This window comes from Cydia strobilella, chromosome 21 (genome assembly GCF_947568885.1).
Source record: "Cydia strobilella chromosome 21, ilCydStro3.1, whole genome shotgun sequence".
In the NCBI taxonomy this organism is placed as follows: domain Eukaryota; kingdom Metazoa; phylum Arthropoda; class Insecta; order Lepidoptera; family Tortricidae; genus Cydia; species Cydia strobilella.
In genome coordinates, this window is record NC_086061.1 from 3,615,978 (window position 1) to 3,643,966 (window position 27,989).

Below are 27,989 nucleotides of genomic sequence, written 5' to 3' on the forward strand. Positions count from 1 at the left end.
CTATTTATCGTCAAAGTTATAAAATGGAACTACCCAAAATTCAGTTTGCATATGTAAAAATTAAATGTTATCGAGGTTTGAATGTCAGCTTTGCCCCTACTCACCCCATTTTACGGTATTTAATAATGATTTCGCTTAAAATTTTGTTTTTTGATGAATGAAAATCATTGTGTGTCACTCCGAGGTAAGAATATTGTTACTCGAGTCTTTATATAGACTCGTATAATTTTTCACTTACGCCCCACGTTGCACAATGTACTGGTAATAGTAAAGTAAACAACAAGATTAAAAATATGCAATTTATTACTTGTAACAATATAATAAAACCCTGCAAATCAATCTTAATTTACTATAATAGACGTCACGCACTAGCGTCTACCGAGCGTCCGTCTAGTCAACGCTCGACATTGGTGCAAACGCGACGCCATTTTCCACAGCGACGCACAAAACACGCTATTATAGCCGTACCGTTTAGAAAATTGTGACGTTTTTAATCAAAATGTACCACTTTGTCGCTTACAATAAGGACGACATTTGCTTGTATCTTTATACAAATTACCTGTCAGACCGTCCTATTGCAAGCGATAATGTGATACCAATGTTGAAAACGACATTTCGCAAACATGTACGCAATACAATAATCTGGTACTAAGTACAGTCGGCAATAGGGAATGCAAACCGGTTTTAATTTTATGAAAAAAACCGGATAATAACCGGCTATTAACAGAAATTTCATACAAATAAAAACCGGTGTGCATTCCCTAGTCGGCAATAACTGTTTTCAAAACTAATTTATCGGCAGTAACTTATTCCGTCCCAGTTATTTCAGTAATCGTCCCGTCCGATTTCACCCTGGCATCAATGTTGTGCTGTTTCATGAAATGCGTACGAAGGCAGTGCGGCTGTGAGAAAGCTGTTTCGCAGTGCGGACATCGGAACGGACGCTCGCCCGTGTGGGTGTACATATGGTAACGTAGAATTCTGTTGCTCTGAAAAGGAAAATTTTAACTTTAACTTTTCTAGGTCCATGGGGTCCGAGCGCGCACAAGTTGTTTGCAGAAATCGCGAAGCGTCTGGTTGACGTAACTGGTGACCGAAGAGCTGGCGGCTTCCTCGCACAACGTATCAGCATTGCGATACAGCGAGGAAATGCCGCCAGCATCCTTGGTGCAATGCCTCAAAGGCCTATTTTAGATTTAAGCTAGTTATTAATTTCGTTTACGTAGTACCACTGTATTTATTTATTTATTATTTTTATATGATTTTGACCCATGTTCTTTCACTGATACGTGTTAAAATTGTTAAATATCAAACGGTGTCGTCAACGCCATCTAGCCGGGTGTGGCGTCATCTATCCGAGAATGACTTTTTCTTGATTTCCGAGGGACGTTTTTTCCTTTGAATTTATTCATTCTATACGGAGTTACATATGTCTTTGGGTATAGTGTAGGTGTAGATAAAGCAGTGTATGTAACTGACTGAACAAAATTATGCATTAAAAAAAAATACGAGGGGATTTATGAAACGAACGAAGTGAGTTTCATAATAGGGTCACACGAGTGTTTAATGCCTAATTTTGTTACAGCACATTAATATTATGTATCAGTCACATAATATACTAATATTTAATGGTGTGGAGTGTTTTTTGTTTAACACTTACCATAAACAAGCGTCCGCATATGTTGCACTTCTTGGTCTTCGGAGGTTTTACATTGTTGTGCATATCCAAGTGTTGTTTCAGCGCTTGCGCCTTCGACAAATACTGAAATAGTAATAAATTCAATGTTTTGATATCCCAGGAACTAACACGCACATTTTTTTTTGTTTAGGAGCGATGGGGCAAAAATAAATTTTATGCCAAAAATGCCTTCATGCCGTCATTTTGGAAAAGAGCTGATACTCTTTAAATTACTGAATCGATTTCTATCAAACATAGATAAAAACCACCGCAAGCACTCGGTTTCACGTAAAACAATTGCATCGAAATCGGTCGATCCGTTAGAGAGCTACGAACGATGCCACTACAGACAGACAGATAACACCCTTCTTTTTGCGTCGGGGTTAAAAATGGTTGTTTATTCCTTTATAGATAAAACAACACGCAAAAATAGATTAAAATTTACTCAAATCAAACCAAATTAAAATGCATTAGTAAAAGTAATACTTAGCTAATTAACTAATATTGTCAATATTAAGCTAATTTATATTTTTTCTTTTTAGTCAACAATATTGTTTTATATTTATTAATTATAAGTTCTACACGTGATGTTATGGAAGAGCGGGGTTTTCTGTCACAGTTATTTTATACTTACTGGAAGACTCCAACCTCTACAACTTTACCCTCTATTATTAACAAATCAACATTTTTTTTCAGATGTAAATTCGATGTTGTCCTTTTAAAAGTACATTGGGACTTATGGTATTGTGGTCTCACCTTGCCGCAGATGTGGCAGCAGTAGTCAGTCTTGCCTTTATGGAAGAGGCTTACATGGTTATGGTACGAAGTTTTGTTGGCCATCACTTTCCCGCAATGTTCGCACGGATACCTGCGACAACAAAAAAAACCGGTTAAGTGCATTGAACTATTAAGGATTTGCCACACTGGATGCGTTCTGCGGGCAGCTGTCAGGTCAAACTTCAACGTTCATAGGTATATAATGTGGGTTTGACCTGACCGCTGACCGCGGAACGCGTGTCATGCTTGTTGAAATCAGTTTCACGAAAGTAATGTTAGGGATAAGTTCGCCATACCATGTAATTTTTAATATGTATTTTTGTACAATAAAGAGTTTACTACTGCTACTACTAATTTTTATACATACATTATATGCAAAAGCAATTTCGTTAATTATATAACAATTCAAGTCTTGGAGACCCTTTACATCTCTTTGATACAATTTGATGATCTTTTTTATTATTATATACATTTTATCTCTGATACCTAGAGACTTTTACATCTCTAAACAATTTTAATACTTCTGTTATTTGTATAGTTTTTATTAGTTTTTTTTCTTGTGTAATTTAACATTTATATTTATGTAATTGTTTTTTGTAATTTTGGATTAATTTTATTGTTTGTAAAAATTGACATGTTAAAGTGCCCCTGTGGCCTATTTGCTGAATAAATGTTTGATGTTCGTGAAATAATTAGTAGCGTTGGCAAAAAAACCGCCAGGCTCAAATGGGACTAGGCCGGCCACGTCTATCGCATGCATCTGGATAGGTGGGCTAACGTCGCCACCAAGTGGACGCCGACGAAGAAGCGTAGGCGGGGCAGGCCCAGGCGTGGATGGCGACTACTTTAACGCCTTCCTTAACAACTGGCCGGAAGAAGCGCTAAATAGGGAGTTATAGAACCAGAGGAGAGCCCTTTGCCCAGCAGTGGGACACTCAAATAGGCTAAGAAACTTAAAAAAAAAACTGAGTGCTGCATGTCTTTCTAGCTGTACATTGATTACCTATATTATTAATTTATTATAATAATTATACTTCTCTTGAGAAAAATTAAAAACTAAAACCCTATACAAAAAGCTCCACTCCGTCACATTTTTGGGGACAAAAAACAAGACAACTAAAATAATCTTGACGGGGTCCCTTTGTTTGACATAATTATTGAAAGTCATAATGTAATGATTGTCATATTATCATTATTCATAATTCTGCAACCGTTAATTTTTCAGGATTTTCCTCAGGTTAGGTAAGGTTTGTTTTATGGCAATCATGAAAAGTTACTCATTTCTGAGAAAAACCAAATTATGATTATACATTATGACTTAAAACTATATGGGAATCAATAGAGACCCAATTTTGACCCAACTATGAAATTGAAAGTGGAAGGCCCAACTCACTCTTTCAAATGATACGTACTCCACTTGACTTAGTAAATAGAATGAAAATTTACTACTACTTACATAGTTTTAGGCACGCCCGAATGTTTATCAACAAAGTGCTTATTAAATATGGCAATCCTCTTGAAGGTCATGTCACACTCGACGCAGTACCGCTGCTCTACCGGCTCCTGAAACCATAGACAATTTTCTCTCTTTCTAACACGACAAAATGACAGAGGACAAACGATTATCAACTACTTGTTAGAGTAGACATAAGTTTACAAACTCGCCTGCAAAAAACGTGCCGAGCGAGATAGCTCGAGGGAGACTTCTGTCCCTTTTTTAGGGTGACTATCAAGTGAAAATTTAATGAATGTTGCCACAGCTAAACAAAGGATGCAATCGTTTTTATTGATGTTATGTTATTTTTATAGATTTGTCCGTGATAATTTTTAACTCACTTCAGTATATTAAGTAGTCATAATCGGGAGTTATAAACGGGTCTATTGTTTCCCAAAAAGTTTTAAGTCATAATACTCATAATGCGCTAACCTAACCTAACCTATCTATAGGATAACCTTACCAAAGATAGATATAACTCCGTAATAGATGGATACAGGCTAAGGAAAAAACGTGCCTCGAAAATCACGAAAATTTGATTCTCGATCAGATGGCGCCACTAGTTTTGGCCTACACTCGTATAGAGGGCGTTGACTGTTTCGTTTGTTATTTATAATTTTAACGCATACCAGTGAAAGAACATGGGTCAAAATCATATAAAAATAATTAATGCAAATAAAAAAATCATTTATAAATTATAAATATTTATTTTTAGTTTTAAAGTGTGTCGACAGATGGCAGTGAATTTACTGGGGTTACAAAATTTACTATGACAGTACCGCTCTAGTATAAGTTACTCTATGACCTTACGAAAATCCTGAAAAGTTAACGGTTTCAGTTTTAGTACTAATGATAATAATGTGACAAACAATACATTACGACTTAAAACTTTATGTCAAACAAAGGGACCCCGTTATAAACACAGAAATACCTATGTTAAATATATGTTTTTTTTTTTACATACAAAATACTTTTAACTACCAAAAATAGTATTTTATGCAACAGTTGCATAAGTGGGGTGTGAGCCGAAGGCGAACATTGTTAATAAATACGCCATGAGCATTTTTTTACTACTTATACAACGTTGCATACAATGTTTTTTCTATGAGTAGGCAATATTAAATAAAATACAAAAATTAATACACAAAATTTTATTTATGAAAATGTAAATGTAAATTTTGGATAGTATTATGAGATATTGTTATAGTTGGAATGCTGGTCGATGCTGCCGCGTTGATGCGTATATCAGAGTTTTTCTGGATGATTTTTGACACAGTCTGTTCTGCTTCAGGTGTAGTTGGAGGGCTCTGCGGTTCATTTTCGGTAACATAAGCAGGTAAATTATTAATCTGTGGCTCAGTTTCTGGTATAAAAGTGGATGTAACATTCTTCTGTGGCATTTTTTCTTCTATGGATGTCATTAGAAGGTTGGAGACCTTTATTCTGCTCTTTATTGAGTTATCTATATAACCTTCGGCTACCGTAGTAGACTTCCACCCACCATGTCGTTTCAAAGATGTAATATCTCCCCCTGCATCCACTTATAGTGTTGCCGAGGTTCTTCGGAAACAATGTCCCGTGTATAGCTCTGGGTTTGGAAGTTTCAAATAGGTTGCTATTGTCTTACCTATCATGCCGAATGTGTAAAATTACTATATTTTGTGCTAAGCATTTGCCTTTTAAATATCTTAAAAACAGGTTGGGACTATTGCATACATTAGGGCGAAGGTTTAAGTATTTTTTGCAAATTGCATAATATTTTCCAGTCACAGTAAATGTCCGGTCTATCCTGTTTTTGGTTTTCATTATATGCACTATAAGTGTATCATGTGCATCAACTACATCTTTTATTTTTAAATTATGTAGCTCTTGTCTGCGACAAGCACCTATTATACCAAATATTACTGCAACCTGTAAAAAGAAAACGGAGATTTGTATAATATTCAGTTTCAATGCAAAAATATGCAATGTACATATTATACAGGGTTACTTTTTAGTCAGTTAACAAAAAAAAACCCTGAATTCAGTATCGTTAATAGAACCCATTTCAATAAAAAAACATGTACTTTTTATTTTTACGATTTATTATTTTTATTCCTAATTTTTTTACAAATTATGCACACCCTACACACAGCTGGTTTTGGGGTCAATTTGAGTTCATGCGCGGCGCATGAGTGAGGGTGTGCGACGGGGGTGCGCGCGGCGGGGGAGGCGGGGAGCGCGCGCGCCGCCTTACCGCCGCCGCTCAGGCGCTCAGTCTCGCGCCGCGCTGTGTGCCGGACGGACCGTCGGTTCATTTTCTCCTCGCTCGCCCAGTCGCCGCTGAGCCGCGAGCCGCGAAACGATGTACTCAAACCGCGAGTTTTATGAAATGGTGAGTGTACGCCAGGGCCGATAACAATCTGAGAGCGGCTCCTAGGTTGTACGAGGCAGAGATTCTGCCCGTGTTAAGAAATACCGGTTTGCCTAATGCGCGTCTCCCAAGTCTGCGTACAATTTTGTCGGCGAGTCAGAGCCTACTGGATTTTGGACAGTTTGCAGTGCTTGCGCATGCTTAAGGTCGTGGAGCACTACGTTTAGCTGTGGAAATTGAAAAGGTGTTAAGTAGGCTAATTTCGCTAACAACCCGAGGGCCAGCACAAATGACGCAGCACGGCGTTTCGATGTGAGCCAGTAATTTGGAATCAATTTAAAACCGCCGGGACCAAATTTAACCCATCAAGGAGTGGGGGGGGGGACGCTCCGCCTGCGCGGCGAAGAACAAAAGCGGCCATCTTTGAACTCTGCTTACACCGCACAGCTCCCCGCCCGCCCGCCACTCTACCCCATGTGCAAGCGCTGCCGCTGGCCGCGAGCGGGTGCCCCGCTCACTCCTCGCCTCCGCCACTGCCGTCAGTAAGTAGGGTGACCAAGTTTTCTACTGTTTCTGTGGAATCATTTGGGTGCACTTTTCTTTTTTTTTATTTGAGAAGGGATAAAAATAAAACAAAACGTATATTTCATTTACTTTAGCGATCATTTATACGAAGTTTGTTAACTGACTAAAAAGTAACCCTGTATAGTTCGTTGTACTGTCTACACTATAATATGAAATCAGAAATGTTAAAAACATATACCAACCTTGCTTAAAAGATAAATCTGACCCGGTGCTTCATCAATAAATGTTTTTAAGTCGTCAGGCGAAAATGTTTGGGCTTTCTTTGCCTTGAAACCTTCATACTTTCGTTTCAATAACGCTAATAACTTTGAATATTTAGATATGTCGGTCTGGTGATATATATTAAGGGTCGACTTTAATTTGGAGTATTCCACCCACAGTGTTGAAGGCTTGAATTTTCCAATTAGGCTTTGAAAATAAGCCAATAGGACGTTTTCAGAGAATGACGAAGTTTTGTGCTCCAATCTCCACGCCATTTTCATAAGATTTGTCGTATAGGTGCCGCGATTTAGTAGGTAACAAATTTTCGGTCGCTGCTTGTGCTGCAGCGGATATTTCTTCAGGTGTAGAAACAATGTTGTCCTCTTCGTCCATTTTCGATACTTTTTATGAACGCAAAACAAATAGTAACGCAAACTACTCAAAAAACAAGAAATTACCAGAAAAGGCGGGAAACATAAAAACAAGCTAGTAATGTCTATGGTTATGTTTTTTTTAAGCTCGCTCCAGACTACGCGGCGCGAAGCCGCGAACGCGAGTGTGGAGTCGATTTCGCTGATTAGCGAACTAGACTCCTCACTCACGTTCGCGGCTTCGCGCCGTGATTCGCGCATGAGTATTGAGGGCCCTTAATACGTCCACCTTCCATTCCAATAGCGATGATATCAAAAAACGGTATTTTTTATTATGTTGGTAGCAATGAACTTGGTACAAATTTGTTTTTTAAATAAAAACCGTACTTATGCATTCAATCGTTTGTCAAGTTGGTAGCAATGTATCGGCATGTGGCACCTGTTGCTCTGCACAAGCGTACCGTGTCATAATGTCTCTAAAACGTCACAAGTCACGCTAATAAGGATCCGAACGTTTCTGATGTGAAACGCGACTTAAACGCTGCCTCGAGGTCCAGTAAAAAAGCCATTGCCAGGGCTAAATACGATTTCGTCGGCAGAATTGGCGACAAGCTAGCGGGCTATCCCTCTGGGAGTCGCGCGTTCTGGTCGCTCGCCAAAGCTGCCGAGGGAAATTTTTGTCAGTCGTCTTTACCACCTCTGCGAAAAGCTGATGGTGATCTGGCCCACAGTGCAAAAGAGAAAGCCGATCTTCTTGGTACTCTTTTTGCCTCGAACTCGACCTTGAACGACGACGGTAGCGCCGTGCCGCCCACCATCCCGCGGTGTGCATACTCCATGCCCGAAATCTCATTCACGCAGAGGGATATTCGGCGGGAGTTGCTATCCCTAAACGTTCATAAGTCGAGCGGGCCAGACGGCATTCCAGCACTTGTGCTTAAGCAGTGTGCTCCTGAGTTATGTTCCGTGTTGGCGCGTCTCTTCACACTCTCTAGCAACAAACGGCATGTTCCATCTTCGTGGAAGACGGCCCTTGTGCACCCTGTGCCTAAAAAGGGCGACAGATCGGACCCATCGAATTACAGGCCTATCGCTATTACCTCCCTTCTCTCTAAGGTCATGGAGCGTATAATCAACGCAAAGCTCCTGAGATACCTAGAAGAACACGACCTGATCAGCGACCGGCAGTATGGTTTTCGCCACGGTCGCTCGACTGGTGATCTTCTAGTGTATCTCACTCACCGCTGGGCTTCGGCCATTGAGAGTCAAGGTGAGGCATTGGCAGTTAGCCTAGATATAGCGAAGGCGTTCGATCGGGTCTGGCATCGGGGTCTCCTGTCGAAGTTACCATCTTATGGATTGCCGGAGGGACTATGCAAATGGATCGCTAGCTTTTTGTCTGGCAGACGCATACGAGCCGTAGTAGACGGAAGCTGCTCCAATAGCATGGACATTAACGCTGGCGTTCCGCAAGGCTCTGTGCTATCCCCAACGCTGTTTTTGCTGCACATCAATGACATGTTGTCTATCGACGACATTCATTGCTATGCAGACGACAGTACTGGGGATGCCTATTACGCAGGCCGTGCCAACATCCCTCGTTCCGTGGTGCTAGAGAGTCGTGAAAAGCTTGTGTCGGATATTGAGGGCACTCTATCCAGAGTTTCGGTGTGGGGCCGGGACAATTTAGTGCGATTCAACCCCACCAAGACACAAGTTTGCGCGTTTACCGCTAAGAAAACCCCATTTACTGTGGTCCCACAGTTCGAAGGCACAGCCCTTACCATGTCAGGGAGTATTGGGATCCTCGGTGTCGACATCTCCAGTGACGTCCAATTCCGTAGCCACCTGGAAGGGAAGGCTGATCTGGCATCCAAAAAACTCGGTGTGCTCAATAAAGCACGGCGATACTTTACTCCGGGGCAAAGACTGCTGCTATATAAATCGCAAGTCAGACCCCATATGGAGTACTGCTGTCACCTTTGGGCAGGAGCACCTGGATGCCAGCTTGGACCCTTCGACTCAGTCCAAAGGCGCGCTGTACGAATCGTCGACGATCCCAAACTCACAAGCGGTATCGAACCTTTAAGTCTAAGGAGAGACTTCGCCTCCTTGTGTGTGTTCTACCGCTTGTACAATGGGCTGTGCTCTGAAGAATTGTTTGACATGATGCCAACGGCCGCTTTCTATCACCGCACCGCTCGCCATCGGCAGGGTGTTCATCCTCACACCCTAGCACCTAAATGGTCGCGTACTGTGCGGTTTAAGAGGAATTTCCTCCCGCGTACGCTTCGGCTGTGGAATGAGCTCCCTGCCGAGGTTTTCCCGAGGGGCTACAGTATGGGGTTCTTCAAAAAAGGAGTGTACAGGTTTTTAAAGGGTCGGCAACGCGCGTGTAATATCTCTGGTGTTGCAGGCGTTCATAGGCTACGGTAACTACTTACCATCAGGCGGGCCGTATGCTTGATTGCCACCGACGTGGTATAAAAAAAAAAAAAAAAAAAACAAGTGCTTTTTTGTGCAATAGACTATAGAATTTTATAAGGAGTAAATAATGTATGTCCTTATATGTACGTTCGCGACTATGTAAGGTGAGTTCGGCTAAGTTTCGGACGATTTTAGGTGGGTTGAGATGATGTTGTTTTTTTTTTTTTTTCTCAGCTTTTGGATAGGGTACGGACATGATTTAAGTACAGAATCGATAATTATGAAATGCTCTATATAATTGAATTTTATTATCTTTCTAAACGTCATAGTGAGCGTGTAATGAGTGTTTAAATATAGGAAACAAAATAAATTGACAGCATTCTTTTTTTACCTGGTGGTGTAAGAACGGACGGGCCTATAAGTTCGGCCCTATTGCCGGTACCATAAAGTTTACCATTGCAAAATAACCGGTTTTACTCACCGATTCATATATAGAAGAATTGGCCTAGCAGTAATTCGGGCTATCATATCCGACCCATTTTTTTTTTTTTTGCATTTTTTCCGTCCGATCTTACACCATGCGCTCAATTTTCAAGAACTTATGGTTGTCAAACTTTTAGGTGTGGGGTCAATGAACCCATGTGGGTCAATGAACTACGTAGGTTCATTGACACCTTAAGCGCAGTAGGTTGAAAGAGGGTGATAAAATAGGACATAAGGATAAAATAATATGAAAGTGGAGGAATTAATACGACCAAAACTTAATCAATTGTAGTAATATCAGTCTATAGGTACTTTGGCCAGTGTGTGTTGCCAGTGATGACATACGGATCTGAGACGTGGGCGCTAATGATGGGCCTCATAAGAAGGCTCAAGGTCACGCAAAGGGCAATGGAGAGAGCTATGCTCGGGGTTTCTCTGCGTGATAGAATCAGAAATGATGATATCCGCAGTAGAACTAAGGTCACCGACATATCTCGCAGAATTGCAAACCTTAAGTGGCAGTGGGCGGAGCACATTGCTCGCAGAACTGATGGCCGGTGGGGCCGGAAGGTTCTGGAGTGGCGTCCGCGTACCGGAAGACGAACTGCCGGTAGGCCTCCAACGAGGTGGAGCGACGACCTGGTGAAGGTCGCGGGAATTCGGTGGATGCGAGCGGCACAGGATCGGTCGGAGTGGCGAGCCTTGGGGGAGGCCTATGTCCAGCAGTGGACGTCTATCGGCTGACATGATGATGATGATGATGATGATGATAGGTACTTAATAAACTTTCCAACGCCATCTCACATAACTACGAGTATGATTTCGTGTGAGAAAACATCTCTCGATCTTACAAACAGGCGAATTCGCTTTGATAAGCACACATTTTAAACCAAGCAAGAATTGATTAATCAACACAACAATAGTATTTCCAGAAACCATTATATTTCTTTAACATTATTAAAATAATAATAATCAACAAACAAATAAACCTACCTCTTCATAATTACAGCAGATAGGTAAATAAAAATATTTATAATTATTTATTCATAAAGAGATCAGTTACCTACTTAAGTGTGCAATATTAGACGCTTATAGGTATAGTAATAAACATTAATAACAAAAAATAGTTATAACAAATAATAGTATTACTTATTACAACTTGGTTGAATGCTGGGATAGGCTATGGATTTAGGAGATAACGAAGATGTGATATTTGTCCAGGTTTTCAACTAAATTGTACCTACGCCTTTGGTAATTATTACTCGATTAAATACTACAGTTAACAGTCATTGTCTTTAAATATAGTAGTTTATAGTAGTAGTACTTTAGTTCTTTTGTATTGATACGTTATAAGACTTCACAGTAAATACACATTTTCTGGAATAATTATATGCGTAAGAACGCTGGCATTCGACGTTTCACATAGATAAAGGTTTGTACTTGTATTTAAGCAAATATCAACCTGCTTTCGTGTGAGAGTACGTCCCTAAGTTTTACAAACAGACTTTGTAAGTTATTGTTTATCAGGTATAAATCAGCCTTTAAAAAAACAACAATCTGACTTCAACATTCGGTAAGTACCTACTTAAGATAATTAAACAATAATCAACAAATAATATATAATTATTGTTATCAGTGGAGTCTGATTCCTAGCCTAGCATAATACTGATTTGTAGCCCTCTTGGTAAACTGTAATCAACAAATAATATATAATTATTATGTTATCAGTGGAGTCTGATTCCTAGCCTAGCATAATACTGATTTGTAGCCCTCTTGGTAAACTGTAATCAACAAATAATATATAATTATTATGTTATCAGTGGGGTCTGATTCCTAGCCTAGCATAATACTGATTTGTAGCCCTCTTGGTAAACTGTAATCAACAAATAATATATAATTATTATGTTATCAGTGGGGTCTGATTCCTAGCCTAGCATAATACTGATTTGTAGCCCTCTTGGTAAACTGTAATGAACAGGTTTTTCTTATTTAGCTATGAGTACTTACTCTAAAGACAAAAAAATACAACCGTGTACTTAATTACTTGAATTGACTATAGATTAATAACATATTAATCATCACGTTAAGATACTTGAGATACATGAATAAGTTTTATTGGTTCGGTTAGTGCTTGATTGATTCAAAAGAGATTGATTTTTAAAAATAACTCCCTACGTCCCTAAGTTTTACAAACAGACTTTGTAAGTTATTGTTTATCAGGTATAAATCAGCCTTTAAAAAAACAACAATCTGACTTCAACATTCGGTAAGTACCTACTTAAGATAATTAAACAATAATCAACAAATAATATATAATTATTATGTTATCAGTGGAGTCTGATTCCTAGCCTAGCATAATACTGATTTGTAGCCCTCTTGGTAAACTGTAATCAACAAATAATATATAATTATTATGTTATCAGTGGAGTCTGATTCCTAGCCTAGCATAATACTGATTTGTAGCCCTCTTGGTAAACTGTAATCAACAAATAATATATAATTATTATGTTATCAGTGAAGTCTGATTCCTAGCCTAGCATAATACTGATTTGTAGCCCTCTTGGTAAACTGTAATCAACAAATAATATATAATTATTATGTTATCAGTGGGGTCTGATTCCTAGCCTAGCATAATACTGATTTGTAGCCCTCTTGGTAAACTGTAATCAACAAATAATATATAATTATTATGTTATCAGTGGGGTCTGATTCCTAGCCTAGCATAATACTGATTTGTAGCCCTCTTGGTAAACTGTAATGAACAGGTTTTTCTTATTTAGCTATGAGTACTTACTCTAAAGATAAAAAAATACAACCATGTACTTAATTACTTGAATTGACTATAGATTAATAACATATTAATCATCACGTTAAGATACTTGAGATACATGAATAAGTTTTATTGGTTCGGTTAGTGCTTGATTGATTCAAAAGAGATTGATTTTTAAAAATAACTGGAGTCCTCATCATTCATCAAGGTATATTCCTCGGGGTTTTCATTTAATTGGAGTAATTCAATAGTTTTGACCACATTAGATACTGGAACAAAATCTTGGTCTTTGCGTTTCGGAATCACGAACTTTATAAAATCATTTTTTATTATACTCTTATAAAACCAAATGGCGTATTTTTGGGTATTTTGATTGATACTTTCTATCACTCCGACATAATACTTCCATCCTTTTAAATGGTAGCGGCATAAAACAACGTCTCCAACTTTAAACGTTGTAAACATGTTTTCGTCATCACGCTCGTCTAATTCGTCACTATTATGTGTATTTTGTAATTTCCGTTTTTTAGGTACATTGTCTGAACTAGCCTCTAATGCATTTTTGCGTTTTGTATGACTGGCAAAGATATCAAAACACTTGTCAATCCGGTTTAATGTAACGTGCGAATGTGACGTAGTAGCTTTAGGGCCTGTAGGGATATAGAACGCCTGATTTTCTGGTTTAAACCTAATAGACGACAAAATTGTGACTTTTTCGTTTCCTACAGAAGGGCAGCTTAGTTTTTGGCAAGATTTACCGATTTTCTCAGACGATTTAAGGGCACTGCTGTCTATCTTCTCTATTTGTTGGTTACCTGTTTCTATTTTGTTTTCTGCTTCATATATTTCTTCCACTATTTTTTCTATCTCCTGCTCTCTTGTCAACTGTTCAAACATATCAATGTTATAATTATTCCAAAACACGTCAGGTAAGGATTCTAAGTCTGACTCACTGCGTAAGCTCATTACTGTACTTTCTGGCGTTGTGTCGATACTAGAAGATACTTTACTTTTTTTCGTTGGCTTTAGTGCACTCTTAGATTTTTTCTGGTCTTCATTGGAAGGATCATTTTCTTTTCCAGGTTGTGATTTTTTACCTTTTCCTTTTCCTTTTTTTGTTGGATATCCTGTATCACTATTGTTATGTTCGGTCAAAATCATAGATGTCTCCGTCGTAATTTTTGTTTTTCGAAGATTCTTCTTTTTTTCCTTGCTATTTTTCACTTGTTCATAATTTTTGTCTATCTCCTGCTCTTTTGTCAAATGTTCAAACATATCAGTGTTATAATTATCGTTCAAAAATACGTCAGGTAAGGAATCTGCACTCTTAGATTTTTGCTGGTCTTCATTGGAAGGATCATTTTCTTTTCCAGGTTGTGATTTTTTACCTTTACCTTTTCCTTTTTTTGTTCGATAGCCTGTATCTCTTTCGTTATGTTCGGTCAAAATTATAGATGTCTCAGTCGTATTTTTTGTTTTTCGAAAATTCTTCTTTTTTTCCTTGATTTTATTTTGCACTTGTAATCCAGAGGGCCCTGCTATTTCAGTGTCGGAAGTGTTAGAATCATGTTTTTTACTATGTGCATTAGGCGTTGGTTGGGCTTTTCTGGCTATTTTCTTTTTTTTGTCTAAATCAGGTTTGTTTGTCTTTTTTGATTTGTGTATGTGTTTGTCCTCACCTATTTCTCTTGTTTTTTGTTGTTCTATCAAGGTATGTGTTATAACTTCAGCGCCTGTAGCAACGCGTTTCAATTTGTGCATGGTTTTATTGGACTGTGTTCGAGGTTGCTGTGTGACTTTTTCAAGTAACAGTTGCTCAAATGAAACGGTGGGTGAGTCAGTCTCAGTCATATATTTATTTATAACACCTAGGCATAGCTTGGTAAGAGGTATCACACTTTGTTTAGATACATGTTCTGTCCATCTTTTGTAAGAATTTGGGTCATATGTTTCCTTTGGGATAACTGTTGGGTTAAAAGGGTAGATACCTCCTTTTTTAAATCCACTTTGTATAACCTTTGGTGTCATTTGGTGCCAAGCATCTGCAAACAAATCGGCAAATTGTTGTTTTTGAATTTTCTTGCCTACATTTTGTCGTTGCCAGTCAACAAGCTTCATGTCCCACGCGTTTTTAAACGATTTAAAAACTGCCAGGTCCAGCGGCTGCAATAAGTGGGATGTGTGTGCAGGCAATTTCAAAATAGTTATATCATTCTCAACGGCTAATTTTATTACCCTTTCATCGAGGTGAGTTGTATGACCATCATAAATAATTAGTACAGGTCTTTCATGACCCAAACTTGGAATCATTATTTTTGACATATAATTGTAAAATGTTTCTGTGTCAATCCACCCACGTTTAGTTGCAGCATAGGCAACTTCGAAATCATGCTCCGGTTTAGGTTTTGCTATCCACTGCTCATACATATTCTTGCCTTTATATATTAACAGCGGATTTATTTTTTTACCAGCTGCATTTACGGCTGCCAAAACGGTAATATTCTCTCTGCCATTGCCAGTCGTTGTTCTTACGCAAGGCGCACCAACTGCACCAACTATTTTGGTTTTAGTCGGATCTAAACAGACAGATGTTTCGTCTAGATTCCAAATCCTGTGAGGGTCATCAAGTTTCAACTTTGTTAAAGTGTCTCCCAATAGTGAAAAATACTCGCTTGTTACAAAAGGGTCTGTACATTGTTTGCGTAGATATTCCACCGATTGTGGTTTTTTGATGGATAAGTGATGCCGTTTTCGAAACCCAATAAACCAATCCTTACCGGGTCTGCCATTGCGAAATGGAGTCGATAACCTATTCCTTTGTATGAATTGCTGGACCAGATCTAAAATTTCCTTTCGCGAGAGCCCCCAGCCCCACTTTTCAATAGTGCGAAGACAGTCCGCTAATGACTTTTCCTTTTCGGCTGGAATGATTGTTGGCCTACCAAGGCTAGTACTCAAGTGACCTGTTTTTTGTCTCACCCTGTCATTGAGTGTAGAAGTTGGGATACCATATATTCGTGATGCTTCACCGTTAGTTAGCTCTTTTCGTCTAACTTTTTCGATAGCGTTATTTAAGTCTTGTTGAGAGTATGAAGCTCGCTGTGATTTTCTGACGTATGTCGTTGGCATGATGAAGAAGGCTAATCTGTAAAAAGTATAATATATGTGATCATAATGTTTCTTGTGTAGGTATATGCATTTAATAGAATTAAGAATGAAAATATAAAATATAAACCCATCAAATTTAAAGCCTGGCCAGGAATATATGTGTAGTAGTACTCTTTATTGTACAAAAAGAAACATTAAGCAGGAAAAACACACATCATTTGTACAAAGGCGAACTTATCCCTTTCAGGGATCTCTTCCAGTTAACCTCTGTCATTCTCAATCAAAAGGTACCACATTGTCGCTTATGGATTCCGAGATATCAATGATTTTGTAAATCAAGTCGAAATGGTCGAAATTTTGTTTTGTTCAGAATAAAAGGTTATAGAAAATAATCATGTGTATTGTACAAAAGTTGCAAATTGAATCGGTATCTTGGAAAAAAACACGCTTAAAGTTTAATGACTAGGGCACCTCATTGTCGGTCGTCCTTACGATCGACAATCAAGTACCCTTGTCGTTAAACTATTTCTTTAGACACGATATAAATAAATGTGACGTTCAGATTTAGACTGCACGAGCATTACTGCCGCAGTTTTGCAGCGTGACATTACTGCTAACTGCATTGCTGTCGCAAATGTCAAACACTCGATTCGTCAGTTAGAAACATCAATCTTGAAAATTACGGCAGTTATGCAATCGGCAGTAATGTAGCGCTGCAGTAGACTGCATTACTGCAGCAAATGCAAAAAAATTTTTTTTTATCGCGAAATTCATATTAAATTTGACGTTTCTTGCAGTAATTTCACGCTGCAATGTGATTCGATTACCTACGCATGTTCCGTTATTAAAATGTATTAACTAAAAATCAAGAACAACTCATCTAACCTAGTGGCTAAAATATTCTTATATGCATCCATATCATAACTTCCCTCCAATACATTCAGAAACGATAAGGTAATGGTCTATAGGATATACCTATACCTATAGTAAAATATACGATGCAACCACATATCCAGGTTTATTAAGAGGTTAAGAGGCCTACCTATTAATAAACCTGGATATGTGGTTGCATCGTATATTTTACTCTACGGGATCGATAACCGATACTGCAATTACATTCAAATTTAGAACATCTGAGAAACAAAGAAATTTGATATCACCTCTATTCTAATATCAGTCGAAATGACGTTTTATTCGAAATGAAGTGTCAGTTGCAAACAATTTTGACAAATCTAACTGCAGGTGCCATGGAGACCAGTGTTGGCCGTAATTGTTAATTTTAATTAACCATTGATCAATTTTATTAACCATTAGTTCCGCCATTAACTAATTGCATTAAAGTTAATTCGGATTAAAGTTAATTCGGATTAAATTTTTGAGACGTTAATGGCCATTGAAGTTAATTCGGATTAACTTTAATTCGGATTAACTTCAATGGCCATTAAAGTTTCAAAAAATTAATTAGAATTACTCTCAATTGCATTAACGTCTAATAAAATTACATTCGTGATATTTTAAAATGAGACAGCAAAATGACCCTGACTGAACCCTGGCAGTAGTAGCAGTACCTACCTACTACTTAGTAGAATTCTGGTTTGGTGCAACACAGACATACGCGGTTTTGGTCATTTAAATCGTCTTGATGAGCACTTCGGAGAGCCGTACCCATGATAGAGCTGATGCTGAACCCTGGCAGTACCTAATGGATCTAAGGTTTGGTGCAACATAGGCACACGCTGTTTTAGTCATCCGACTCGTCTTGATGAGCACTTCGGAGAGCCATACCCATGATAGAGCTGATGCTGAACCCTGGCAGTACCTAATGGATCTAAGGTTTGGTGCAACATAGGCACACGCTGTTTTAGTCATCCGACTCGTCTTGATGAGCACTTAGGAGAGCAGTACCCATGATAGAGCTGATGCTGAACCCTGGCAGTACCTAGTGGATCTAAGGTTTGGTGCAACATAAGCACACGCTGTTTTAGTCACCCGACTCGTCTTGATGAGCACTTAGGAGAGCAGTACCCATAATGGAGCTGATGCTGAACCCTGGCAGTACCTAGCGGAACTAAGGTTTGGTGCAACATAGGCACACGCTGTTTTAGTCATCCGACTCGTCTTGATGAGCACTTAGGAGAGCAGTACCCATGATAGAGCTGATGACTGAAACAGCGTGTGCCTATGTTGCACCAAACCTTAGATCCACTAGGTACTGCCAGGGTTCAGCATCAGCTCTATCATGGGTACCGCTCTCCTAAGTGCTCATCAAGACGAGTCGGGTGACTAAAACAGCGTGTGCCTATGTTGCACCAAACCTTAGATCCACTAGGTAGTGCCAGGGTTCAGCATCAGCTCTATCATGGGTACTGCTCTCCTAAGTGCTCATCAAGACGAGTCGGATGACTAAAACAGCGTGTGCCTATGTTGCACCAAACCTTAGTTCCGCTAGGTACTGCCAGGGTTCAGCATCAGCTCCATTATGGGTACTGCTCTCCTAAGTGCTCATCAAGACGAGTCGGGTGACTAAAACAGCGTGTGCCTATGTTGCACCAAACCTTAGATCCACTAGGTACTGCCAGGGTTCAGCATCAGCTCTATCGTGGGTACTGCTCTCCTAAGTGCTCATCAAGACGAGTCGGATGACTAAAACAGCGTGTGCCTATGTTGCACCAAACCTTAGATCCATTAGGTACTGCCAGGGTTCAGCATCAGCTCTATCATGGGTACGGCTCTCCGAAGTGCTCATCAAGACGATTTAAATGACCAAAACCGCGTATGTCTGTGTTGCACCAAACCAGAATTCTACTAGGTAGTAGGTAGGTACTGCTACTACTGCCAGGGTTCAGTCAGGGTCATTTTGCTGTCTCATTTTAAAATATCACGAATGTAATTTTATTAGACGTTAATGCAATTGAGAGTAATTCTAATTAATTTTTTGAAACTTTAATGGCCATTGAAGTTAATCCGAATTAAAGTTAATCCGAATTAACTTCAATGGCCATTAACGTCTCAAAAATTTAATCCGAATTAACTTTAATCCGAATTAAATGGCTAATGGTTAATGGCCATTAACCTTTTTAATTGTTAATTTTTAATGGTTAATGGCATTAGCGTTCGGCCAACACTGATGGAGACTATATAAAGGAGCCAAATCTCTATGTACGAAAAGTTTCCATCAAAAAACAGTAATTAGGCGGCGCCACCATATACCGAAATACTACCAAAAACAACCTACGTAATTTGGTCGAGTTATTTGTTGCCTTATATGGTTCATGTTATACTCATGTACCAGAGCCTAACTAGCGCCACCGGAGAGATTAGGAACTATTATTTAAAGCTGAAAGCGGTCACTTTTGCAACAATTCTGCTATAAGAGATTGGCATCCTTTCTATACCATCCATAGCAGGTGCGTAACGTGCGGTGCGTGAAAATGTTTTCATTTACCGCCATTTTGACATTTAGTTGATCTTTTAATTAGTTTGTAAGTAGGTATAAAATGAGTTAGTTTTGTTGAAGATATGGATGTAGGCGACGCGTACGCCAGCGATACACAGAAAAAGAACAGACATCAAAAAGTAATACAAAAAATGAAGACATACATAACTCAACCAATAATAATATTAAAAAAATGCATACATCGATATTCATGTGTCTTGGCGTCAGCAATATCGTGCCCCTAGATGCCATGTAGGCTAGTTTTAAATTGGTTAATAACATGGTATTCGTAAGTCTTGTTTTATTTTTAAATTAATTTTATTAGAATATAGGTAATGCCTTAACCTTATAACCCGACAATGTGGTACCCTGAGATTCAGTTAAACTTTAACCCAAAATTATTAGTTAGTAACTGACGAAGAGAATCGTTTCTTCTATCCAATTTGAATTTTTTAGTTAAGTACATTATAATATTTATAGCAAAATTAAGCAATTACAGCTTTCATTTTATGAAAAAAATGGATGTGGAATTGTTATTTCTTTAAAGTTACGAATACCGACCCTTAATCACTTTTTATACAAAAATTATGTTCAAATTACTAAACTTCGAAGCCACTTTTTTAATACAAAAATACATTATTTTGTATTGTTTTTACACTTTTTGGTTAATTTTACGCATAAACTAACGTGTACAATGCTTGTTGACATACAATTACGTTGATTTTATGTAAGATTTATAAGAATGATGTTGGTTTTTGTTTTATAAAAAAAAGTATATTTCACATTATAGCTGTTTCATGATTTTTATTATTATCCCTACATTATAGGCGTGCAAGGTCAATTATAAGTTAGCCGAGAACTTGTCCATTTCAAGCCATAAAAAATATTTATTTTTTATTTCACGTCCCGATACCCTACGTGCTTTATTTTATAATATCTCAATTATATTATATGTATAATATTAAAGATTCAATGTCATTTTTAGAGGAGTATAATGATTAAGGAACATTTTAAAACTTGGTCTTTTAAACTTTCAAACTTTAACATCGAATATCTCAAAACTGTACATTTACATGATGAGTTTTCAAAAAATCATAGAAAAATAAGTACGAAATTTAGTTCTGATTCTTTTTGCATATAAAAGAGCATGTTTTGAACTATATGCTAGTAGCAATTACCGACAATAAGTTACCTTTTGATTGAGGATGACACATGATCAGGCGCCATGGCGCGAAATTTCATTTTTAATTTTTTCATACTATACTGAACTGCCACCCTATACAATGAGAATAACAGCGCCCTCTTGGCGCTATATATTATTGGTCAGGCTTTACACAATCTTGCTACACAAGCTTACACAAGCTTGTGTTGTGGGTACTAGACTATAGATATATAATAGATATGGACAAACTAGAGATATAAACAAAATATAACTAAGGAACAAATATAATTATGTGATGAAGCCACAAACAAATACCCTTAACAAGATTTTAACCCGGGGCCTCCTGCTTCGTGAGCAGGGTCACTACTCACTACAGACTAGGCTAGGAGGCCGCTGAAGACAAAATTAAAATATTTAAAATAAAGAAACTCTGATACATACATGCAGCCCTGAACGTTGAAATCAATACACTCCTATTTTAGGCAGTTGTATAATTAATTAATTATGTTTAAATTCGTTTCAAAGCAATTAAACCTACTTCTCATTGTAATTTGCGGTTATGTAAAAAAAAAACACCACTATATACGTCTGTTAGAGAAATTTAATCAAGGATCGTGGTGACACGTATAAAGTTTGAGCATTCCTGAGAATTTAAGATCGGATGATTGGCATCCGATCTTTTACCACTTCGGGTAAGACCGGATCTTGGCCTACAGGCATCGTATCAGAATTCCAAATATACAGATTTGTCACAAATTTAATAAAAATAACATGCAATCTGTAAAAGAAACAAATAACGTATAAACTTACCAGTTATTCCAAAAAAACTAGCGGAGGGTATATCCGGATGGAAAATAAAAACACATTTTTCGAACTTTTTTACTTAACGGCACAAAACACGCGTCTAGTCTGTCAGAGCAACAAGTGCGGACTGAAGAGGGGTGCGGAACAAAATGGCGCATCGCATCACCTTGCCAGCATTAAAAAAATACCCCACAATAGGCGGAAATTTGAATCATACGATCTTACCCGAGTCCGAAACTTTGCCGAACTCACCTTAAATGACAGATAAAAGTACACGAGTAGAAAAACTTTATTTTCCCCGATTGGCAACATTTAGAAGTAGACAGTCGTCTCCCTCGTCTCTCTTGTTCGGCAGGTTTTCCTCCTTCTTCCGTACCAAGCCAAATTAAACTTTAGCGAATTAGAAATAGAGTTCATTTTTATTTATTGACTTTAGTGGCAGTAATCGTTCCATTTCTATAAAATTTACGTACCTCATACTTCTCGTGTATGTATAATATGTGACTCTTCAAAGCTTCGCGCGAGGAATATGTCTTTAAGCACTTCTTGCATTGAGGGATGACGTATTTTACTCGAGTGGTGTGGGATTTTCTGAAAAAAAAAAAAAAAAAAAAACGGTATATTGAGTTGAGTTGAAGCGATGATATTGAACTATGTATGGGAAGGACTCTATGAAGGAGGTATATGAGTATATAATAAAAATCTATTACCCTATTGTAAAAGAGCTATTAGCGATAAGATAACATTCATCGGTGCAAATACTATTTCCTCGACCATACTAGTTATCCCCCTATATGGATGGGACGTGCGGCAAAGCACTTCACACCTCTTTTTTGTCATTTTGTATTCGTAAAAGATAAAGTTTGATGACCATTCGGTGCAAATTATATATCGTCAACTATACCCAGATGATGGGCATTATTCGAATAAATTTTTATCGGAATAATCATTCGAAAAAACAATAAATCTAGATTTTTTTATTTACGAATGAATTATTCGGGAAAATTTTTATTCGCGAATGATTACTCGCGGATGATCCAGAAGTGGGACATAATATTATACAGGCTGAATTATAATTATTTCAAGTGGTTTAATACTTACTGCATATGCTTCTCCAGGCTATTTTTGTTCTTCTTGTATTTTTCACAGTAGTCACATATAACCTTCTTATGAATATCTTCCCAGTGCTGGTCAAAATCTTCCTTTTCCCTAAAAATAAAAAAAAAGTAAAATAGGATAACCAACTGTTTTGAAATCGGTTAAAAAATACATTTATACCTATGAACTACATTCCTGCTAATTTTATGAACATGATAACGAATACTCAAAATCATGGAATTTACGAACATGAAAAGTTCACCCCTAGCTGACCCTAAGACCTCACTTAGCTTGATTGACCGAGCGTCAGCGAAGGTTTCCGTTTCAGTTTGGGCAAAAATTCTTTCTGATGTCCGGATGTTCTCCTCTACAGGTCGCAATTCTCAACCGATTCTCGTGAATTTTTTTGTTGAAACGTCGAAATTTTTCAAAATGGCGCACGATAGATTTATTCTCTCTTGTCTACAGCTCACAGAGCCCCTAATTGATAAAGTTTTGGAACAATTGACTTACCAAAAAGGCCTCTCGCACCATTCGCATCCATCTCCATTGCAGAAATACTGAGTCCTATGGTACTCATCCATATGAGCCACTATGTGTTCCCTCCGCATCATTCTGGCGCAAATATAGCAGCGCCAGAGATACTTCTCAGGATAAACCGGTGGTGGGTTGTACCAACTTCCTTTTTTGTATTGGCCGGGATACTAGAAAGTAATTTAGGGTACTAATTAATTGAATCAGTTGTAAAATCTGTATAAATACTTACTAAACTAAGTTAATAACTAGCTTAAATCTAAAATAGGCCCTCGAGGCATTGTACCAAGGATGCTGGCAGCATTTCCTCGCTGTATCGCAATGCCGATACGTTGTGCGAGGAACTCGATCAGTTGTTACTTTGCAAAGTTCAAGTTTTTAATATTTCAATGTCCTGGATTTTATTTCTGCCCAGACCGAATTCGCGGACTGGTGAAACAAATATTGAGCCCTAAAAAGCTTATTAAAAGTGGCCTCATATCGCAGATACTTACTTTGCTTTTATGATAAGCCAACCCGTGTCGCGTTAAGGCTCTCCTATGCCCAAACATCAATCCACATATGTTACATTTTAGTGGTTTCTTTTCTCTAACGATTGTATCATCTTTTTCTAAAGCACTCCTTATTTCTTGTTCACTCATTTCAATTTCTGTAAAATATGAAGAAACCTGTGCCACATTTTTATAATGTGTAATTGTTTTCCTAAATTTACGTTGTTTCTCTGTTTTGTCATCGTCTACATAGACATTCTTTATGCCAATTGGTTTAAATTCTTCACTATCATCAGTTGCAGAATCTTCATCACCCTCTACATTAAAATCTGGATCTAACTCTGTCTGTTTTTCTTTTTTTCTTATTGGCTCGTCTTCATCAGGATCTGATTTACGGATATTTTTATAATCAATCACTTTTTTTTCATCACATTTCTTTTGCGAGTTTATTGTTGCCTCCTTTGGTGCAACCTTTATGACACTCATGTGCTTTTTTAACTCCATTTCCAATTTTAGCATTGCAGGAGTTTTAATCAAAGGAACTTCTATGTTCTTTGTGTCCACTTTTCGGTTTAGGGGTTTAGTGACTTTTTTTGTAATGGTTACATCATTTTGTTTTGGTTTTACTATTGGTAAACTATTCTTAGTATTCTTAGCAGCTTTTGGTATTTTTTTTAGAGAATCATCTTCGCTATTTGACATTTCGTCAGATAAATTATAATTTCTATCATCAGCTTCAAAATTCTCATCATCTTCACCATCATCACTGTCATTACTGGGATCAGCATCTTTATCAATTTCAACATTCTTTAAAAGATCATTTATAACATCTTTGAAATTTTTAACATTTTGTACATTGTTTGTTGTAACTGTAGTTTTGTACTTTGTGGGTATGATAACTTTTATTTTATCATCCTTTATAGTTGGTTTTTGTTCATCAAAAACTAATGGTTGTTCAGATGGTTTGCCTTCTTCAAGAACAGCGTCATATTCAAATTTGTGATGGACCGTAAGTGAAGAAAGAGTAGGTTTTGTTGGCTGAAAGTTATTAAAATATTTTATTAGCTGAAAAAGACTGTCAGAAATCATAAGAGTATTTTTATAATGTTGTCTAGCAAGAAGGTTACAACCTGTGTTCATCGTCATGTCTGTCTTCGTCATGGTAAGATTATGCCCACTGACAATTCTAAGGGGGGTGATGTGTGACATACGCTAATTCTTTTAAAATCGACTTTCCTCAAACTTCAAAAAAACCTCAGCAGTTTAAGAGTACCTTCTGTTTTCCAAAAATATTGTGACAAAAATTTTTTAGGAATAATTTTACAAAATGTCATTAAAAAATGATCATTAAACTAATATATTTTCTCTGGTATTGATACACAAAACAAACCTTTGTTTTAACACCACAAAAATTATGAACAATATGCATGTAAAAAAAAATTATCCAGTTATTTTTGCAGCATGGAAGTACTTACTGAAATTTGTAAGGATTCTTGCAAAATTGTGTGTGCGTTTTGAACTTGGGCCTGAAACCTGCGCGTCCTGTTCAGCAGAGCCATACACTCCCAACACAGAGCTATCTGCGGTATGGTTAATGCCTGGAAGTTATTAAATTATCTATTTAAGTTTATGCGTCCGGAATTCGGATTTGAGGAAAAGAATTTGAATGAAAGCACCCATGAGGCTGACATGTTCACCTAGAGTGTCAATAAAAACCAGATTAAAAAAAAAGTAAAAATCCCAAAAGATTTATTAGTTTCATCTAGTGACTTAAAACATTGGTGAACAATTTTTCATATAAGCAGTGATCGGAATTTTGGGTGTCACTGGAGATGAATGACTGCTATAACTGGTTACCTATTTAATATACTTAAATAGTTTTTTTTTACGCAGTTTCAAAGGTATAGCGGGCTTAAAATTTGAGACTACACATTGACACGAGTTTAAATTGGAAAACGCATATTGAAGAGGTCAGGAACAAACTATCACGTTTTTTGTTTGCGTTAAGTGTTCTAAAAAGGAACACAAACGTAGAATGTGCACTTTCTGCATATTACGCATATGCCTATGCATGGCTGCGTAACGGAGTAGTCTTATGGGGGAATAGCACAGACGTCGAAGATTTATTTATAGCACAAAAAAAATGCGTACGCGTTATAGCTAACATCCGACAACCAGAAAGCTGCCGACCACATTTTATTAACCTGAAGCTTCTTACCTTACCATGCATATACATACTGGAGGTTGGACTATTTGTAAGAAAACACATATCTGACTTCCAGTATGTTACAAGCGCGCGTCGAAATAATCAGCTAGCTCTTCCAGAGCCTAAATTAACATTATATAAAAACGGGCCCTATTACCAATCAATTAAAATATATAATAAAATCCCCGACTCCATCAAACAAGCCGAAACCTTTAATATATTTCGAAATAACCTAAAATCGTGGCTACTTAATAAAACATTTTATTCCTACCAAGAATTTATGACATATGATACTCAATAATGTTATCTCATAATTAATTACCTAATTGAATACCAATTTGTTGACACTATAATGGAAATAATTGAATAAACTGACAATATAACATTCTAATTTGCTATAATTATAAAATTATTTCTTGACGATAATTCACCAATTCAATGTTATATATTTACTACGAATTGATTATTATTATATTTCCACTGAAAGTACCAATTTAAACATATCTTGTTTTGTATAAATTAACTTTTTAGCTTTAACTAGTTTTAAGACATTGCTACGCCCTTGCAGGGTGACCATGTACCAAATCTCTATGTAACACCTTTTATAACCATGGTTTTTTGCATTAAAATAAATGAAAAAATAAAGCATATCCATAATACAGTCTCAACTTAATATAATACAGTGTGGCACCCAAAGTTCCGATCACTGTATACATATAAGATATAAACTGAAATAGATGTCATATATTAAAGAAAAAGTAACGAAGCCCTCCAGTAGTGGTAGCGGGGTGGCGAAGGGGTTCAAGGCGTTAGCCCGGCTTGCTTAATAAAGACGCCAGTTCGAATCCAGCCTTCACCACTGGAGGGCTTTGTCACATTATCTTTATTATATGACATCAATTTCAGTTTATAATTTATATATAGTAGTGTGAGTACTTAAGAAACAAACAGACAGAAAAAGTAAGGGCAAATCGCCTAGCATGGTACGGGCATGTGATGCAGAGGGATGAAAGTCATGTGACAAGAAAGGTATTAAGAATCAATGTGGAGGGAAGTACGAGGAGAGGAAAACCGAGGAAAAGGTGGATGGACTGTGTGAAAGATGATATGAAACTAACGCAAGTGAATGATGAGATGACGGGTGACAGAGATGTATGGAAGAAAAAGACATGCTGCGCCGACCCCAAGTGAATGGGACAAGGGCAAGCGAATGATGAGTGTGAGTACTTAAGAAAACACAAATCAAAATATTTAATAAAAATGATTTGATTTGTTCCCAAAGTTGGGCCCTGTATATAAGACTTCGGCAGATGATTGGCCGGACTGTCATAAGCCAAGAAATTCTGGAAAGTAAATGGTTCATGGTGATGGATCAGACATGCACTTCAAAGACCAACAATCACTTGTCTAAGCAGTCTTTCTGGCAGTAGAAGTACAAGAGAATTTTAAGCATCTTGGTGATGTGCTTACCTACTGCCCTGGCCTACCTGCCTGGAATTTTTCATAACTTATGCTAAATAATAATAATAAAATAATATTTTTTTTTTTATTATTATTTTATATTATGCTAAGAATACCAGCTTAGCTTTTATTTTACTTAGGTACTGTTTAAGTTATCATGAGTATGAGTCAAACTACTTACTTCCAGTTTTTGGTCTTCTGTCAAAAGAGAAAAGTACAGGTCGCCCGAATCCACAGGAGCAAGCTTCCTGTCTGAGCTGAGACAGCCACGACATATTTCTGGATCTTCGTGCTCTATTTTAATGTCACACATTATAATGTGACTTTACTTTGTTTTGCAAACAAACATTGATGGCAAATAACTTCTTGGAATCAACCTATTTTTTTTTACATTCACGACACAGGTGTGGGAGGAGAAAGAATTTAATTTAGAAATCTTAAATGCATTGAGACACTTTAAAACACAATATTCAAGTTTATTTATTTCGACTGGACTAGCCAAGTAGCCAATCTAGCTTATCTAGCCCTAGCCATGGACTTGACATTGAC

At 37.5% G+C, this 27,989-nt stretch overlaps 3 protein-coding genes across 3 annotated transcripts in view; all 3 read right to left on the reverse strand.

The window, feature by feature from the left end:
* Window positions 1–27,989, reverse strand: part of LOC134750998 (zinc finger CCCH domain-containing protein 13) — a 251,843-nt gene that overhangs the window by 223,239 nt on the left and 615 nt on the right. The gene's annotated exons all lie outside the window — the stretch shown is intronic.
* Window positions 333–27,969, reverse strand: LOC134751004 (zinc finger protein ZFP2-like). Its single transcript, XM_063686317.1, has 10 exons — window positions 27,622–27,969; window positions 25,249–25,371; window positions 23,777–24,811; window positions 23,262–23,452; window positions 22,752–22,859; window positions 22,124–22,241; window positions 3,912–4,018; window positions 2,435–2,546; window positions 1,661–1,762; window positions 333–989 (listed from the first exon to the last, which is right to left on the reverse strand). Exons 1-10 carry the CDS (start codon window positions 27,751–27,753, stop codon window positions 807–809), a joined length of 2,211 nt encoding a protein of 736 aa, XP_063542387.1. The 5' UTR covers window positions 27,754–27,969; the 3' UTR covers window positions 333–806.
* On the reverse strand, window positions 6,417–16,269 carry LOC134751208 (tigger transposable element-derived protein 1-like). Its single transcript, XM_063686590.1, has 2 exons — window positions 14,659–16,269; window positions 6,417–6,530 (listed from the first exon to the last, which is right to left on the reverse strand). Exons 1-2 carry the CDS (start codon window positions 16,267–16,269, stop codon window positions 6,417–6,419), a joined length of 1,725 nt encoding a protein of 574 aa, XP_063542660.1.